This window comes from Hemiscyllium ocellatum, chromosome 39 (genome assembly GCF_020745735.1).
Source record: "Hemiscyllium ocellatum isolate sHemOce1 chromosome 39, sHemOce1.pat.X.cur, whole genome shotgun sequence".
NCBI lineage: Eukaryota > Metazoa > Chordata > Chondrichthyes > Orectolobiformes > Hemiscylliidae > Hemiscyllium > Hemiscyllium ocellatum.
Window position 1 is genome coordinate 9,170,856 of NC_083439.1, and position 15,504 is coordinate 9,186,359.

Here is a 15,504-nt window from a genome sequence, read left to right on the forward strand (position 1 = left end):
TTATCCTAAGAATAATTATTACACCACAGATAGCATTTAAACACGTTCAGTATAAAGACTACTGACTGCAGGCTCTTAACTGAACAGAACTCACTAAGGCAGTAGCTCAGACGGAGAGTAAGTGAGACTATATATTCACCCCTTTTAAAGAATCCTGTTAAATGAGGGCTTGAGTGCCACTGAACAGGAACAATTGAGTATATAGTAGGTGTAGAGTAGTCTCAGTACAATTCCATTGCTCTTTGCAACTGGAAACCTAATTTTTCTTGGTATGCTAGGTTCTGTCGACTGTTAACCTGTTAATCTTCACCCGTGGAATATACAATTTGTACTTGTGTAATGCTTTTCGTGACTCAGTATGTGCCAAGTTTATCAGAGCCAATTAGATGCTTTAGAAGTGTGGTCATACAGAAAGCACAACAGCCAATTTGTTCACTGCAAACTCTTGCATGTAGCGTTGTGATATTGACCTGATAATGTATTTTTTAAATGGTGACTGAGGGCAGGAGAGCAGGAAGGGGCCCCAGTTTTGTTGAACAATCACAGATTGTTTACATCCCACCGAACAGCAGATTGGACAGGAGCATCCCACTAGAAAAAGGACAATTTCCACCAGTCCAGTTCCCCACTTGTGTTAGTTTCCTGAAAAGGTCGTGTTTAAGTTGGTATTGGCTAAAGAACAGGGCAAAGTCATTGGCAAAGGGTACATCAATGCCCAGAAGAAGTTGACACTTTCAGCAGTATAGTGGCCAACATCTCATGGAGAGGGAGGGGAAATGGCATGGTTGGAAAGAGTCAATGATTGGTCCCCAAGACACAGCAGCTGATGTGGCCCCAGAAATGGTGTCTCCACCCCCTCCCACCCAACCCCCAGCCCAACTCTGAACTGCTCCGAGAGTTAGAGGCCAAGAGATCATTAGCTATCACTGTCTTTCCCTAATGGCAATGTCACTACAGCCACACTGACTTCTTTTTTCCCATTTCCTGCCAGTTCTGACATGCTGGCATGCTGTCCTGGGTCATGGTGCCTCATAGGGCATGTGGACCTTGCAGACAGAGAAGAACACATTGGGTACGACAATCGGCACATTCTGTTCTCGTTCCACATATTGAACAGGGCCAAAGTTCGCTATGGATTCAGCAGTTGGCATCTAGACACACTTATCCCAGACAGTAGCTTCTCTCCTATCAATGCAACCTCATGACTCTCAATCTGATTCACTCTCTCATGGTGTCCATGAAATATTATGCTGTAGGGATAGTGTATAGGGGATTAAATCAGGGACATAAATCCTGTATATTGAGGAGATGCACAGTTCTTTCATACTGCAAGTAATGCATGAATTTATTCAACAGCTGTACAGATCAGATGTGTTGGTGTGATTTCAATCAGAAATTTGATTCTATCAATCAGTATGCGTTTAGCTCATTTCAATTTTCGCTCACCCACCTCAATGAATAAAAATAAATTTGATGACTGATTGATTCTAATTCCAGTTTAATTTTCAACTTAATCAGGAAATTATTCCCATTGTTTAATCTGGCGAAGCAGTCAGAGAGCAGTACAGGGAACTGTGCTTGGGCAACCTGGAATGAGTCTCTTATTGGTGTGATCCTTCCTCCATGCAGAAAGGCACAGATTCTTCCCTTAACCAACACCATCAAGAATAGGTCATTTATTCCAGTGGCTCAGTGGTTGACACCATTGCATCACAGCACTACAGACTAAGGTTCAATTCCAGCCTTGGGACACTATCTGTGTGGAGTTTGCACATTCTTCCCGTGTCTGCATGGGTTTGCTCCAGTTCCTCCTATAGTCCAAAGATGTGCAGGTTATGGTAGATTGGTCATGCTAAATTATCCATAGTGTCCAGGGATATGCAGGCGAGGTGGGTTGGCTCCAGTAAATGCAGGGATGGGGGAGCGGGTGGGTTTGGAAAACATCATTCATAATTTCTCTGTTTCAAAATGTAAATAAGATGACAAAGGGTGAGAAGTGACTTGCAAGTCTATTACCCTTGTTCTCTAACTACCCACACAGCCTTCAACACTTTGGACAACCCCCATTATTCCTGCCTTTGCTACTTCCTCCTGGTTGGATTACTTGAAAACTATTCACTGACTTTTCATGAAATGACACTCTCATCCTCATAGGGACATTCAGCACGGAAACAGACTCTTCGGTCCAACCAGTCCATGCCGAAAATAATCCCAAACTAAACTGGTCCCACCTCCCTGCTCCTGGCCCATACCCCTCCAAACCTTTCCTATTCATGTACCTTGACATGGTCTGATCTCACCCTTTTTCTTCATCTGTAGCATTTCAAATGAGTCTGCACATTTAAATGGGAAACTTTGTGAAGCTGCCCTAATTCTAGGCAATGGACCTCTGGCTGTTTGATATTTGAAGTGTCAAGGTGCACAGGTGCAATACTTGTACTTCCCAGCAGATGGAGCATTGCAGTCACTCGCCATCCAGTTAGCGTAATGGAAAACTCCAATGGGACAAAGAGAAAGTTTGGACTGCCAATGCTGGAGATCTGAGCTGCAAGGTGTAGCTGCAGGTCAGCCAGCATCTGAGGAGCAGGAGCGTCAACATTTTAGGCATAAGCCCTTCATCAGGAAATCAAGGGCTCCTGCTACCTGCTGTACTTTTCCAGCGCCACCCTTTGCAACTCCAATGGGACAAGCCAAGTACAGGTAGTTCTGATATAACGCGCGTTTCGATAATGCAACTTCTCTGTAATGTGATTGATAGACTGGGGACGCAGTTTCTGAAGCACAAACTTTTAAAACATGATTACATCGCCAACACTTCAAGCGCTGTTTCTAAAGCACAATTTTTCTATAATGCGGGATTGCACAAGAACGTTATAGAAGAACTCCCTGTCTCGGACACAGCGTTCACACAAAGGGAAGGAACTGACAGACTGGGTTTCTTCTTTTGAAGAGGGCTAAACGGTGACCTAATGGAGATCTTCAAAACTACAAGAGTAGCAGTGCAACAAACAGAAGGGAAGAGCATAGCCAGAGGCCACCAATGCAAGATGGTCACCAAGGAATCCAATGGGGCTGGCTCAAAAAAAAGAAACTTCTTTACCCAAAAGAATGGTGAGAATGTGGAACTCTATTACTGGAAGTACTTGAGGAGAACAGCACTAGTCCACTTAAGGTGAAACAGTCAAACATCAAAGGGAGAAGGGAACACAGCTTTGTAAAGGTAGCTTAAGATGAGGAAAAGTAGGTGGAGGGTCATTGTGTTGGGCATAAATACCAGTACAAACAGGATTGAATGAATTCCTTGTTTCTATGCTGTTTATTTGATGTAATTTTATATAGAACGAGCAAAAGACTTTTGCAGAATTAATAAACAGACTGTTGAGCAATGAGACTGTAAACAATCCAGCGTGAGCCAGTGAAGTTGCCCCAAAACCAGTTGATATTAAATAGTGATAACTTTGGCCGTGGAAGTGCTTGTGATGGAGATGCCTTGGATGGATAAATGTGACCTTTAAAAGCATTGACCCTCATCCTGAGAAGCACGAAATTCCTTCACGTACGTGGACACGTACCCAAGTCTTTAAGAGCAGATCAAATAAAAGCTCTTGTAATCTATTCAGGAGCAGCTGCATGAAGACTGCCTCCCTGCCTCAATGAGTGAATGAACTACAGAGTGCAGTGTATTGTGTTGGACAGAACAGAAGGTCCACCATCCTCCTCCCCCTTCATCAACCTCCCCTCCCCCCAACAACACCCTGGTCCATGGTTAATGTGCAGTCATGCGGACACAAATGAACTGATTGCAATTGCCCGTAATACCTGAGCTAAGGATAGGAGGGTTGGGGAGGTGGATCAGTAAACAGGCAGGGTTCATGCTCCTGATCACGTCCCAGTGGCTCCTGGAGAGGATGCAGGATTGTAAAGGGGTGGGGGTGGGGGGGAGGGGGGTAATGAGATAAGCTGTGAATCAGCCCCCACCCCTTCCACCCTCCCGCCTGTCAGTGGGCTCATAGCCTCGGGTCACACAGCCATTTGAACGTGGAGACCAAAATCCACAAGGAAGTGAGAGAACATGTAAGTAGAGAGAAAAAAATGAAACAGTGCAGTGCAGCATGTTGATCTCGAGTTAACAGCAGACACCATTCCATGTTCGCTGTGACACACGAAAATCAGAGTTCCTATCTGTAATCTGGCAATGCTGTTTTATTCACTGATATCTGTTTCGATTCTCAAATCGATTCACTATCTCCACTTTGCGTCCCTCTCGGAGGTGCATTTCCCACATTATATCCACGAGTTTAAAAAGTTCCATAGCCGCACTCGCATCTTCAACAGAGGAGTGTCCTTTGTGGCTATCCTGTTAAAGGAAAATAAAAGATTGCAGCAGTCAATGGAGGTCTGAGAGTGGAAAGTGCTCCTTGGCTCTGTCAAATGCACCTTCAGCTGAAACAAGATTCAGGCTTGTGGCTGGGACACTGCAGCATTCTACAGACCAAACTTTATCTTGGGAATACTTTGATGGAACAATATAGGGTGAAAGCTTTACTCTGTACCTAATCTCTAATGGATCTGAAAATAGACCAAAATAAACTCAGAAAAATGCTGGAGAAATTCAGCAGGTCTGGCAGCATCTACAGAGAGAGAAACAGAGTTAATTAACATTGCAAGTATAGTATCACTTGTATTTTGTATTTTGCCCTCATTCAAGTTCTTTAGGCTGACACTGGCTACCCAACATCTTACTTTCTTGAAATCTGATCTTCCTTATCATGATTTTTGAATTCACTTATGGGATGTGAGATTTACTGGCTGGGCCAACATTTATTACGCACCCCTAGTTCCTAGTTGTCTTTGATAAGGTGATGATGAGCTGCCTTCTTGAATCAATGTAGGCCAGGTAGTGTAGACTTCGCTGCACCCGATGTGGCCTCCTCTATACTGGGGAGACAGGCCGCCTACTTGCGGAACATTTCAGAGAACACCTCTGGGACACCCGGACCAACCAACCCAACCACCCCATGGTTCAACACTTCAACTTCCCCTCCCACTCCACCAGGGACATGCAGGTCCTTGGACTCCTCCATCGCCAGACCATAGCAACACGACGGCTGGAGAAAGAGCACCTCATCTTCCACCTAGGAACCCTCCAACCACAAGGGATGAACTCAGATTTCTCCAGTTTCCTCATTTCCCCTCCCCCCGCCTTGTCTCAGTCCAACCCTCGAACTCAGCACCACCTTCCAAACCTGCAATCTTCCTCCTGACTCTCCGCCCCCACCCCCACCCCCACTCTGGCCCATCACCCTCACCTTATCACCCTCACCTTGACCTCCTTCCACCTATCGCATTTCCAACGCCCCTCCCCCAAGTCCCTCCTCCCTACCTTTTATCTTAGCCTGCTTGGCACACTTTCCTCATTCCTGAAGAAGGGCTCATGCCCGAAATGTCAATTCTCCTGCTCCTTGGATGCTGCCTGACCTGCTGCGCTTTTCCAGCAACACATTTTCAGCTTTGATCTCCAGTATCTGCAGTCCTCACTTTCTCCAGGACTCATCAATGGTGCTGTTTAGAAATGAGCTCAAGAATTCTTTAAACTGATTAGATTAGATTACTTTACAGTGTGGAAACAGGCCCTTCGGCCCAACAATTCCACACCGACTCTCCGAAGAGTAACCCACCCAGATCCATTCCCCTACATTTACCCCTCCACCTAACACTTTAGCAATTTAGCATGGCTAATTCACTAAACCTGCACATTTTTTGGACTGTGAGAGGAAACCCGAGCGATCCAGAGGAAACCCACGCAGAGAACCCATGGGGAGAATGTGCAAACTCCACACAGACAGTTGCCTGAGGTGGGAATTGAACTCGGGTCTCTAGTGCTGTGAGGAAGCAATGCTAACCACTGAGCCACTGAGCCGTCCACATTCTGATGCAGGAAGACGAAGTTCCCTCAGCAAAGTCAGAGAGTCGTAGAGGTTTACAGCATGGAAAAAGGCCCTTTTGCCCAACAGTTGAAAGGAACAGAGAAGAAAATTCTGGAGAAACTCAGCAGATCTGGTAACATCTGTAGAGGCAGAAGCAGAGTTAACATTTTGGGTGTGGTATGACTCTTCTTCAGCAATCAGAAAGTGCTGGCATTTGCCCTTTTAAGGACAATATATCCCACTCCATTGAACTCTCCCACTCACTCTCGACAGCACTGTGCGTGCACCCACACAGGACAGACTGCATGAGTTTAAGACAGTGACTCACCACCAGTTCCTTGAGAATAATTAGGTATGGGGTAAAAAAAAAATGTGGGTCTATTCAGTGTCACCACAGCCCGTGATATGACTCTATGATGGGTTTCTACATATTCAAACATCAAGGGATACATGGATTGTGTCAAAGTGAGAGATCAGCCGTGATTTCGTTGAATAGCGATGTAGACACCAAGGGCTAACTGGCCTCCTACTTCTCCTTTTTTTCAATGTTCTATATCTTATGATTTTAGCAGTGAGTGAACTTGGAGAAGACATTGTAGTGACATACAGAATTTGAAGCAAACAGAGAAAAAAGTTAGGAAGAAAGTTCTCAAGTGTATCTGAGTGCCCGTTACATGGTGCACATTTACCTGTATCCTTTTCCCCAGTAGGTTCTGGCAGAGGCTTTTTAACGAGGCACGCCTGTCGGTTTTCAGTCTTGCTTTCATGATCAGTAACTTGCATGAAGATGTGTCCCGGATGGCATAATTTGAGATGTCCGTTTTCAGGACCCGGAAGTCAGATCTAGGATCATGGCCCACAATAATTTTCCCTTGTATAATCTTCAAAATCTGAATGAAATTGGTGGAAACCTAATTAGCAGAAAGAACAGGCACTTAAACAGCACAGGTCATGTTATCCTCAAAACCAGAATCACTGAGTGTTAAGGCATAAAGGGAGGTCATTCAACTCATTGTATTTGCATTGGCTCTTTAAATGAACATCATTACTAAGTTTAGATCAGAGTGGTGCTGGAAAAACACAGCAGGTCAGGCAGCATCCCAGGGGCACGAAAATTGATGTTTCGAGCAAAACCCTTCTTCAGGAAGGGCTGATGAAGGGCTGATGAAGGGGTTTTGCTCTAAACGTCAGTTTTCCTGCTCCTCGGATGCTGCCTGACCTGCTGTGCTTTTTCAGCACCACTCTGATCTAAACTCTGGTTTCCAGCATCTGCAGTCCTCACTTTTGCCTATCATTACTAAGTGCCAACTTCCAGATTTTGCCCCATACCCCTGAACACTATTTCTATCCAAATAGCCCTTCAATGCCTCAGTTGCACCTGCCTCCACTACACTTCCAGGGAGTCCGTGCCATATCCCAACTACTCACTGAGTGATAAAGCTTGTCTTCACATTACCCTTGCTACTTTTGTAGATTACTTTAAATCTATGGCCTCTCATCCGTGTTCCTTTTACACGTGGGAACAGTTTCTCCCTATCTACCTATCCAGCCCACTCATGATTTTGAAATTATCTATCAGATTTCCTTTTAGCCTTCTTTTCTCTAAAGACAAAAGACTCAACTTCGTTATTCTATCCTCTTCAGTGAAATTCCTCACTATTCTTGTCAATCACTGCTGCACTCTCTCCAATACATTCACGCCCTTTCTAAAATGTAGTGAACAGGATTGTACATAATACTCTAGATGAGGTTATATTATTATTATTATCCAACCACTTTACATAGTTTTCTATATTCTTTTCCCTCAAGTATTCACCTAGATTCCTCTAAAAAGGATCTATGCAAACAACTGCCAGAGGAATGAGTTCCACATTCCCACCACTCTCTGGATAAAGAAGTCTGCCCTGAATTTTCAACTGGATTTACCAGTGTCCTATATTTATGATGCCCCTGTTTTTGGTCTGGTCACCTTCCCTACATTTACTCTGCCTTTCATAATCTTCAGTGAGACTGCTCTATTATTTCTAGAGAAAGGAATTCCAAGCTGATTAACCAAAATGCATTACTTTTCTGTTCATCCAATTAAACCTGTTTATGAATCTCACCCAGTGTCCTATGTGCCATCCTTTGTATAATATGGAGACAGAATGTGACCTCTTTGTACATCTTCAGCAGCACCATCATGTTTGGCCACATCGTATTCCTGTATTGTACATATTTTGGTCAAAATATTGCATTGGAATTGTTCGAACGTGAGTTTCCCATTTAGTTTGCAAACTTTATGCATGGAAACCAAGAAACATCACCTCATGAAGGTTCTAATCTGACTCATAATTTTCACTGATCTCTTGTCCAGAACCTCCCTCCATCTCTGACCTTCTTACAAGCTACTACCTTTTAAAACCAACAGTTGACACCCATAATCCTTCCTGATTTAGTTTGTCTCAGCTGAATTTAGCTTTGAATAGAAACCTTTCAAATCTGGGTCTAAGTACTTACTGAAATAACTCCACAGAGACCAGTCTCCCGTCACCTTTTATTACCAAGTGGAGAGCGCTTGACACTGATCCAGCTCCCTCAGAGCCAGCTCTCAGGTGTCAGGAAGTCTGACACTCCTGTTCATATTGTCAGCCAAGGCTCCCTCATTGGACCAGATTAACAGCCCCAATCAGGGAACGCATGTTATATGAGATACACCCGGCTGACTTCATTACAATTACTACATTTACATGTTTTGAAATACTTAAGAAACAAAACTCTCATCAAACGGTAAATTGCAGCTTCCTCCCCAATTCCTCCTCTTCTGAAGATGCTAAACCATACAGTACGGAAAGAGGCCATTCAGCCCATTGTGCCTGCAGATAACGGCTGTACAGAAACATTGGAAAGAGGAGGAGAAGGCCATTCGCTCCCTCCAGCTTTTCTGTAACTCAATCATGGCTGATCTATCTCAACATCATTTTCCTGCAGAATCCTCAAATCCCTTGATGTTGCTAATTCTTGTTGATATCTGTCTATAGTTTTTTTTCATCTGTGGATAGTTTAACTGAAAGTGGTTCCTTGCCAGGTTCACATTTGATTGGCTATTGATCATAGCTAAGTCTACTCTAGAAATCTTGGCTAACTCACTGACCATAGGAGGATGGGATTATCATGATCCCCACACACAGGAAAGCTCACTGCTTTGCTATCAGAAGCATAAATCTTCATAGCTGTTTTCCTTTCTGAGGATCAGATTGTTGGACTGGTCTTGCAGAGTTGTGAGTTTTTCACTGAACGTAAAGACGATTCTCTCAGTAAAATTAATGAGGGTAAAATTGCGAGCAGTCCAAATTTGCAATAAGTTATCAGATTCAAACAAAAAAGGAGCTAAAGGATTGTCCAAGAACTTTGATGAGAAGGCTCAACTTTGAAGGAGAATCTTCACTCAGATGGACCACACATCTTCCCTTTGGGTCAGTGCCCAGACTCACAATGCTGGTCAGATAAATGATTAAGGCTAAAATTATTGTTACAATCCAGAAATCTTCATTATCATCCTCCATACAATCTTTTCTCCCCTGTAAAAACTGGTCAGATTTCTGAAGGCAGAAAATAGAAATTGTTGGGCTATTGGGAAACAGTGAGGTAATAAAATTAACTGATTGCACTCAAAAGCACTAACACAGATCTGATGAAACAAATATCTTCTTCCTGCCCTGTGTTATTCTAAACATCTATTCTTCTTGAAGTTCACATGCTCCCTTCACATCCTTCCTTTCTGCTGTATTCTCTTTAATGCTAGATCAAGCCTCAAAATGGGATAATGACCAGAAATGTTTAGCATGTTCCATACAGTGATAAATCTACAAGTTCAAAATGTCTCTTCAGGACCCAAATACCATCCTCTAAAATTTTATTTCTGTTTCTTTTTTTTCTTGGCTTATATTTCCAATGATCAAGTCCCATTTCAGCGTAACCCTGCTTAGGGCATTAGCTGGGGGAGTTCTCGCAACCCAAAAACAAAACCTTAAACTTTTTGTTTTCAAGTGCTCTTCATTGTGAAGTTTGGTAGAGTAAGTGTAGATTGGGAGGCAGGAAGTTATAATTTGGTGTGTGCAAATTTGTGAAAAGCATTGTGTGGCCCCTTTGAAAGATGGGGTTTTTTTGTGCTTAGAGATTAAATGGATGTTGGTGAGCAGCAGATTGAGATTGCTAGTACACAGACAACCCTAACTGAACCATTTGTATCGAAAGGCCATATTGTACAACCAGGGACTGCAGTTGAGAAGTGTAGTGCTGGAAAGGCACAGAGGTCAGGCAGCATCCGAGCAGCAGGAGAATTGATGTTTCGGGCATAAACCCTTCCTCAAGAATGTGAGGGAGGGAGAGGGGGAGGGGCTGAGAGAAAAATAGGAGGGTGGGGATGGGGCTAGGGGAAGTAGCTAGGAAGACGATAGATAGATGCAGGTAAGGGATGATGGTGGTAGGCTTGAGGGATGGCTGGAACGGATAGGTGGGAAAGAAGACGGACAGATAGGACAGTTTCAAGTGGGTGGTGCTGAGTTGGAAGGTTGGATCTGGGATGAGGTGGGGTGAGGGGAGATGAGGAAACTGTTGAAATCAATGATGATGCTGTTTGGTTGGAGGGTCCCAGGGTGGAAGATGAGGCATTCTTTCTCCAAGTGTCAGGTGGCCTGGATTTGGAGGTGGAAGATGCCCAGGACTTGAAGGTCCTCAGTGGAGTGGGAGGAGTATTGAAGTGGTCAGCCAGAGGACAGTGGGACTGTTTGGTGTTGTGTCCCAGAGATGTTCCCTGAAATGTTTCGCGAGGTGGCATCCTGTCTCCCCAATGTAGAGGAGACCACATTGAGAGCAACACACATAGTAGATGAGGTGTTTGGAGGTGCAGGAAAATCTCTGCTAGATGTGGAAGGATTCCTTGGGGTCTTGGATGGACATGAGGGGGAGGTGTGGGTGCAGGTTTTATTCCTCTTGCACTGGCGAGTGAAGGTGAGTGGAAGATGGATTGGTGGAGGGCCATGGCCCTAACGAGGGAGTGTCGGAGGGTTTAGTCTCTGTGGAGGTGGACAGAGAAATTTATCCACTAATAGGGGTAAGGAGGGAAATATATCTCTGGTGGTGGAGGTCTGATTGTAAATAGCCAAAATGGTGGAGGACAATGCGCTGTATCCGGAGATTAGTGGAATGGAAAGTGAGGACCCGGGGGTTCTATCCTTGTTGCAGTTGGAGAGGTGGGGTTCAAGGGTGGGGGTGCAGGAAGTGGAGGAAATGTGCTGGAGGGCATCATCGACCACATGGGTAGGGAAATATGAGGCCCTCTGGGGTGTCCTGGAGTGAAATTGGGAGCAGATACAGTGGAGATGGAGGAATTGGGAGTAAGGGATAACATTTTTAAAGGAGAGGGGTGGGAGGAGTTGTAGTCCAGGTAGCTGAGGGAGTCAGTGGGTTTGAAGTAGCAGCTACCTCCCACCCCCGCTCCTGTAAAACCATGATTGCTTCCTCCCAATTCCTGCACCTCTGCCACATCTGCTCCCAGGAGGAGCAACTCCACCTTAGAACATCCCAGACGGCCTCCTATTTCACCAATGTCCACACCCTTTTGACAGATTGTACGGTCAGGGGCTCCTCTTTGGGTGTTTCAGTTTTAATTTTCAGAGAGGGATCAACCTCTGCTTTGTCACACCACTGTAGCGTTATTAGTTTCACATCAGCCTGTGAGTTTCGTTTCCTCAAAACCAATTGAAAACACTCCTTACAACAAATTACACGGTCACTCATTCAGTGAAACTGAAACTGTGTGATGTGTCACTGGCAAGGCCAGCATTTGTTGCCCACCCCAATGGCCTTGAGAAGATGATGGCATTTGTCTTGTATTACCATGCATTTTGACACTGACCGTGTCTCACCAACCGGCATTTGTCCTCAGTTTTGCTAGCCCATTCCTCTGGCTTGTACTTTGCCCTCTCAGTTTGATCGACTTGTTGCCCATTATTTGAGGGGGCTTCCTCCCCTCAGTTTTATATCATTAGCAAACTTTTTAAAAATCACGGCTCCTCTTCCAATTTACAAATCAATTCTCAACATCTTCAACATCATAAGCTTATAAAACCCAAACCTGTTACCAGTTAGCTCTTTTAACCTCTACAATGTCAGTGAACATTTCACAATTGAAATGTCTTTATAGAATCACAGAATGCCTACAGTGTGGAAATAGGCTATTTGAGTCCACACCGACCCTTCAAAGAGCATCCTACCCAGACCTACCCCCTCTGCCCTGGTCCTATATCCCCACATTTCCAATGGCTAATCCACTTGGACATAATGGGCAATTTAGCATGGCCAACTAACCCGCACACCTTTAGACTGAGGGAGGAAACCCACACAGACACGAGGAGAATATATGGCAGCAGTTCTAAACTCTGAACCACTCTGCTGTCCTCACTACATCACTCAGTTAAATGGATCCTAGTTACTCTTTTGTTTAGAGACAATTCCCTTAAGAAAGGGAGCTACAAGCAGAGAGTGAATTACAACATCTTTACAAGTATATTGTTTACATTGGCAATAATGCAAAGCCTACCTCCTCCCTGGCGATAGGATACGGCAAAGCTGTATCCATATCTAATGGACGAATCCCACTCACAGGGGTCCTGAAATCAGTTATCTTCCCATCTGGCTTAATAAATTTGTCGTAGATCACAGTCCCACTGTAATCCACAATACTGCACCGTGCCAGGCCACTCTCAAAGCCATTGGGTCCAAGTCCCACCATCTCGCAATCAATGGCAACGTACTTTGAGGGATCGATCATTTTTCAATCCCTCAAGAAACCGCTCTCTTCTGCAAACTGTGTCCAACTGAAAACAAAACAGCAGCTCTATCTTCCTTTTTTAAACAATTTCTCATCCGCCTAGTCAAGTTCGAGGGCGTCACCTTTGTATTGGATACCGGCCTGGAGCCAAAACACAAACAAAAACACAATTTCAACAGAGGAGTTTTAAATGATGTGTCACTATTTCCTGCTCTATGAAATGACAGCATGACACTGCATCAGCAACAGAGCTGAAGTACACTTACACCTCAACACTGCTCACGGTTACACTGCTGGTTTATTTGTTTATCTTTCTGATGGTTTTCTGTAGCATGATCATGCACAGAGTCTTCATTTTCAAAAATATTTGTTTCGTTTTAATGCAGAGGCCTAGGGTGTGTAATCTTTTCCTGGAAAGCTGCCACCCAAATGCCCAATCAATTAGTGACACACTCACTGGGAACGCAAGAGACGATCGAAAGAAGATATGGGTATAATTTTCCTGAGCAGGATGGGATTTTGACAAAGTGTCCCATTGCCCTGTCAGGAAATCCTATTTTACTGGCTGCAAGTACCAGTGGGCCTACTTTGCATTGCAGCATTATCAATTTTTGTTTCAGTCCATACTTTCTTCCCTGATCAAACCCCGTTCATCTTACTACCTTTATAGCTTGTTTGCATTTTTTCTGATTATACATGGTTGACATCCTGTTTCCTTGACATCTCATTAGTTTAATGCACCACATGGTACTGCTGCTGAGTCATGCCAACCAGAGAGCACAAGTCAGATTGTGGGCTTCTGTCCCAAGTCTGTGCTGAGCTCCGGTGACTGAGGGAAACCACGGCAACAGAGGATAACCCTAAACTTAGAACTGAAACATTCAAGGGTGATATCAGGAAGTACTTTTTGACACTAAAGTTGTTGGAAAACTGGATCTCACTGTCCCATGAAGCTGTTGCGATCTGGGCATCAATTGGAAATTTTAAAAGTGTTTTTTTGTGAGGCAAAGGATTTAAGGATTACAGAACAAACTGGGCAGATGGAGTTTGAGACATATCAGAGCCAAAATGTAGTTGAGTGGTAGAAAAGGCTTGATGGGTTAAATGGCCTCATCCTCTCCCCATTTTCCTAACTTCCCATGTTCCCGTAAGGTAGCACATCTCAGCTAATAGTGAGGAACAACATAATTGGGTTTAATGTCACAAGTCCATTGCTTGAGAGCTTGCAGGCTTAATAGGATAAGCTTCCTCTTCCTCTGTCCCCAGCTATCTCTCTGCTGGTATTCAAGAAGTTGAACATTTCATCCTCCATACATGAACAAATCACTACAACCTACTCAAATAAGTCCTGCTCCCAATCTCTTTCATTCTTATCCATTATTCATTGTCACCACAGACTGTCCAATAGTTCTCATAAGCAATTGTCTGATCCTTAGACTGGCATTCTGAACTGAATTACACATCTTATTATGTTAGCCCTCCTTGCTAGTTGCAGTTTGGCTAAAACTAGATATATAAATAGCTTATCGATTTGTACAATCTTTCCACATTTGTTTTACAGGTGCTTCTTTGTGAACTGTAGAATCACCATGCAGCTTGATTCTGATTGGACAAGACAAACGTAAACAAAACTTTGGTAGTTAATTCTCAGTCATCACCTTGCTGGCACATTCTCCCTGGCACATCTTTAACAATCAGAGTTCATTTGTCAATCAATCAAGACACCTTCCTAATGTAGTCTTAAAATATTGTTTCCCTTTATATTGATATTTCTTGTGATTTCTTATCCTGATGAAAGCAAGACAAAAAGCTTCAGAAAAAATATTTTCTTCTGTGGTACTGCACAAGGACTGTCTATATTAGAATGCCCTGATCACATTGCCATGATTGGCCCATGGGCAAATATTGTTTCCAATCCTTGTTTGAGAAGTCACTCGGTCCTGTTGTACAGTTTCAGAGTAGAGACTATAATTCAATGGGTTTGAGGTGTAGGATGACTACAGTTTTAACATACCAGACAGTTAAAGCTTTGTCTCATCGTTACAAACGGAGGAGTACAACAGTGATCAAGGGCACTGAACAGTTCTCTTCACAGCTAGCAGAAGTGGGTACTGCAGATGCTGCAGATTAGAGTGGTGCTGGAAAAGCACAGCAAGTCAGGCAGCATCCGAGGAGCAGGAGAATCGCGCTTTGGGCAAAAGCCCTTCATCAGGAATTCCCTTCACAGCTATCACAGGTATGATCATAAGAAGATAAATCATGCCGTTGGCAAATATATTTTGAAGCTGTATCTCTGTGAAAGAAATGTTCTCAAATCTAAGAAACATGGTACTTTGGGGTTTGTGAAAAATATCCATGACTTCAGATAATTTTAATTCATCATTGGTATTGAACCAAGTGAATTACCCTGGCATTTGCATTAACCATCACAGGTAAGACAGGAAAAGGAAACTACTATCTGAAAATTTTAATAGAAAACTGAATCAGGGTAACACTCCCAATACTCAACCATACGGTACCATTGGAATTTTTTATATTCACCTGACAGAGGAGACATGGTATTGAAATAACTGTACAGGAGCCAGTATTTTGTCACCAAGTCACCCTTTACTTACTCGTGCAGAGTCCTTGACACTGGATTGGCTTCCTCAGAGTCAGCTTGCAGAATGAACAGAACTTCTGACACTCCTGTTTAAATCTGTCAGCCAGGGCTCCCTCACTGAACCAATCAGGAAACTCATATTCTCTGAGGTCCACTTGGCT

At 43.8% G+C, this 15,504-nt stretch overlaps 1 protein-coding gene across 2 annotated transcripts; it reads right to left on the reverse strand.

Annotated features, from left to right (window-relative positions):
* Positions 1–3,417: 3,417 nt before the first annotated feature.
* LOC132834343 (interferon-stimulated gene 20 kDa protein-like) lies at positions 3,418–12,828 on the reverse strand. Of its 2 annotated transcripts, none has more exons than XM_060853123.1 (3): positions 12,511–12,828; positions 6,617–6,817; positions 3,418–4,357 (listed from the first exon to the last, which is right to left on the reverse strand). In XM_060853123.1, exons 1-3 carry the CDS (start codon positions 12,739–12,741, stop codon positions 4,208–4,210), a joined length of 582 nt encoding a protein of 193 aa, XP_060709106.1. In that variant the 5' UTR covers positions 12,742–12,828; the 3' UTR covers positions 3,418–4,207. The 2 variants fall into 2 exon arrangements, with proteins under 2 accessions (XP_060709106.1, XP_060709105.1); XM_060853122.1 differs by having other exon boundaries at positions 6,617–6,838.
* Between the last annotated feature and the right edge of the window lie 2,676 nt (positions 12,829–15,504).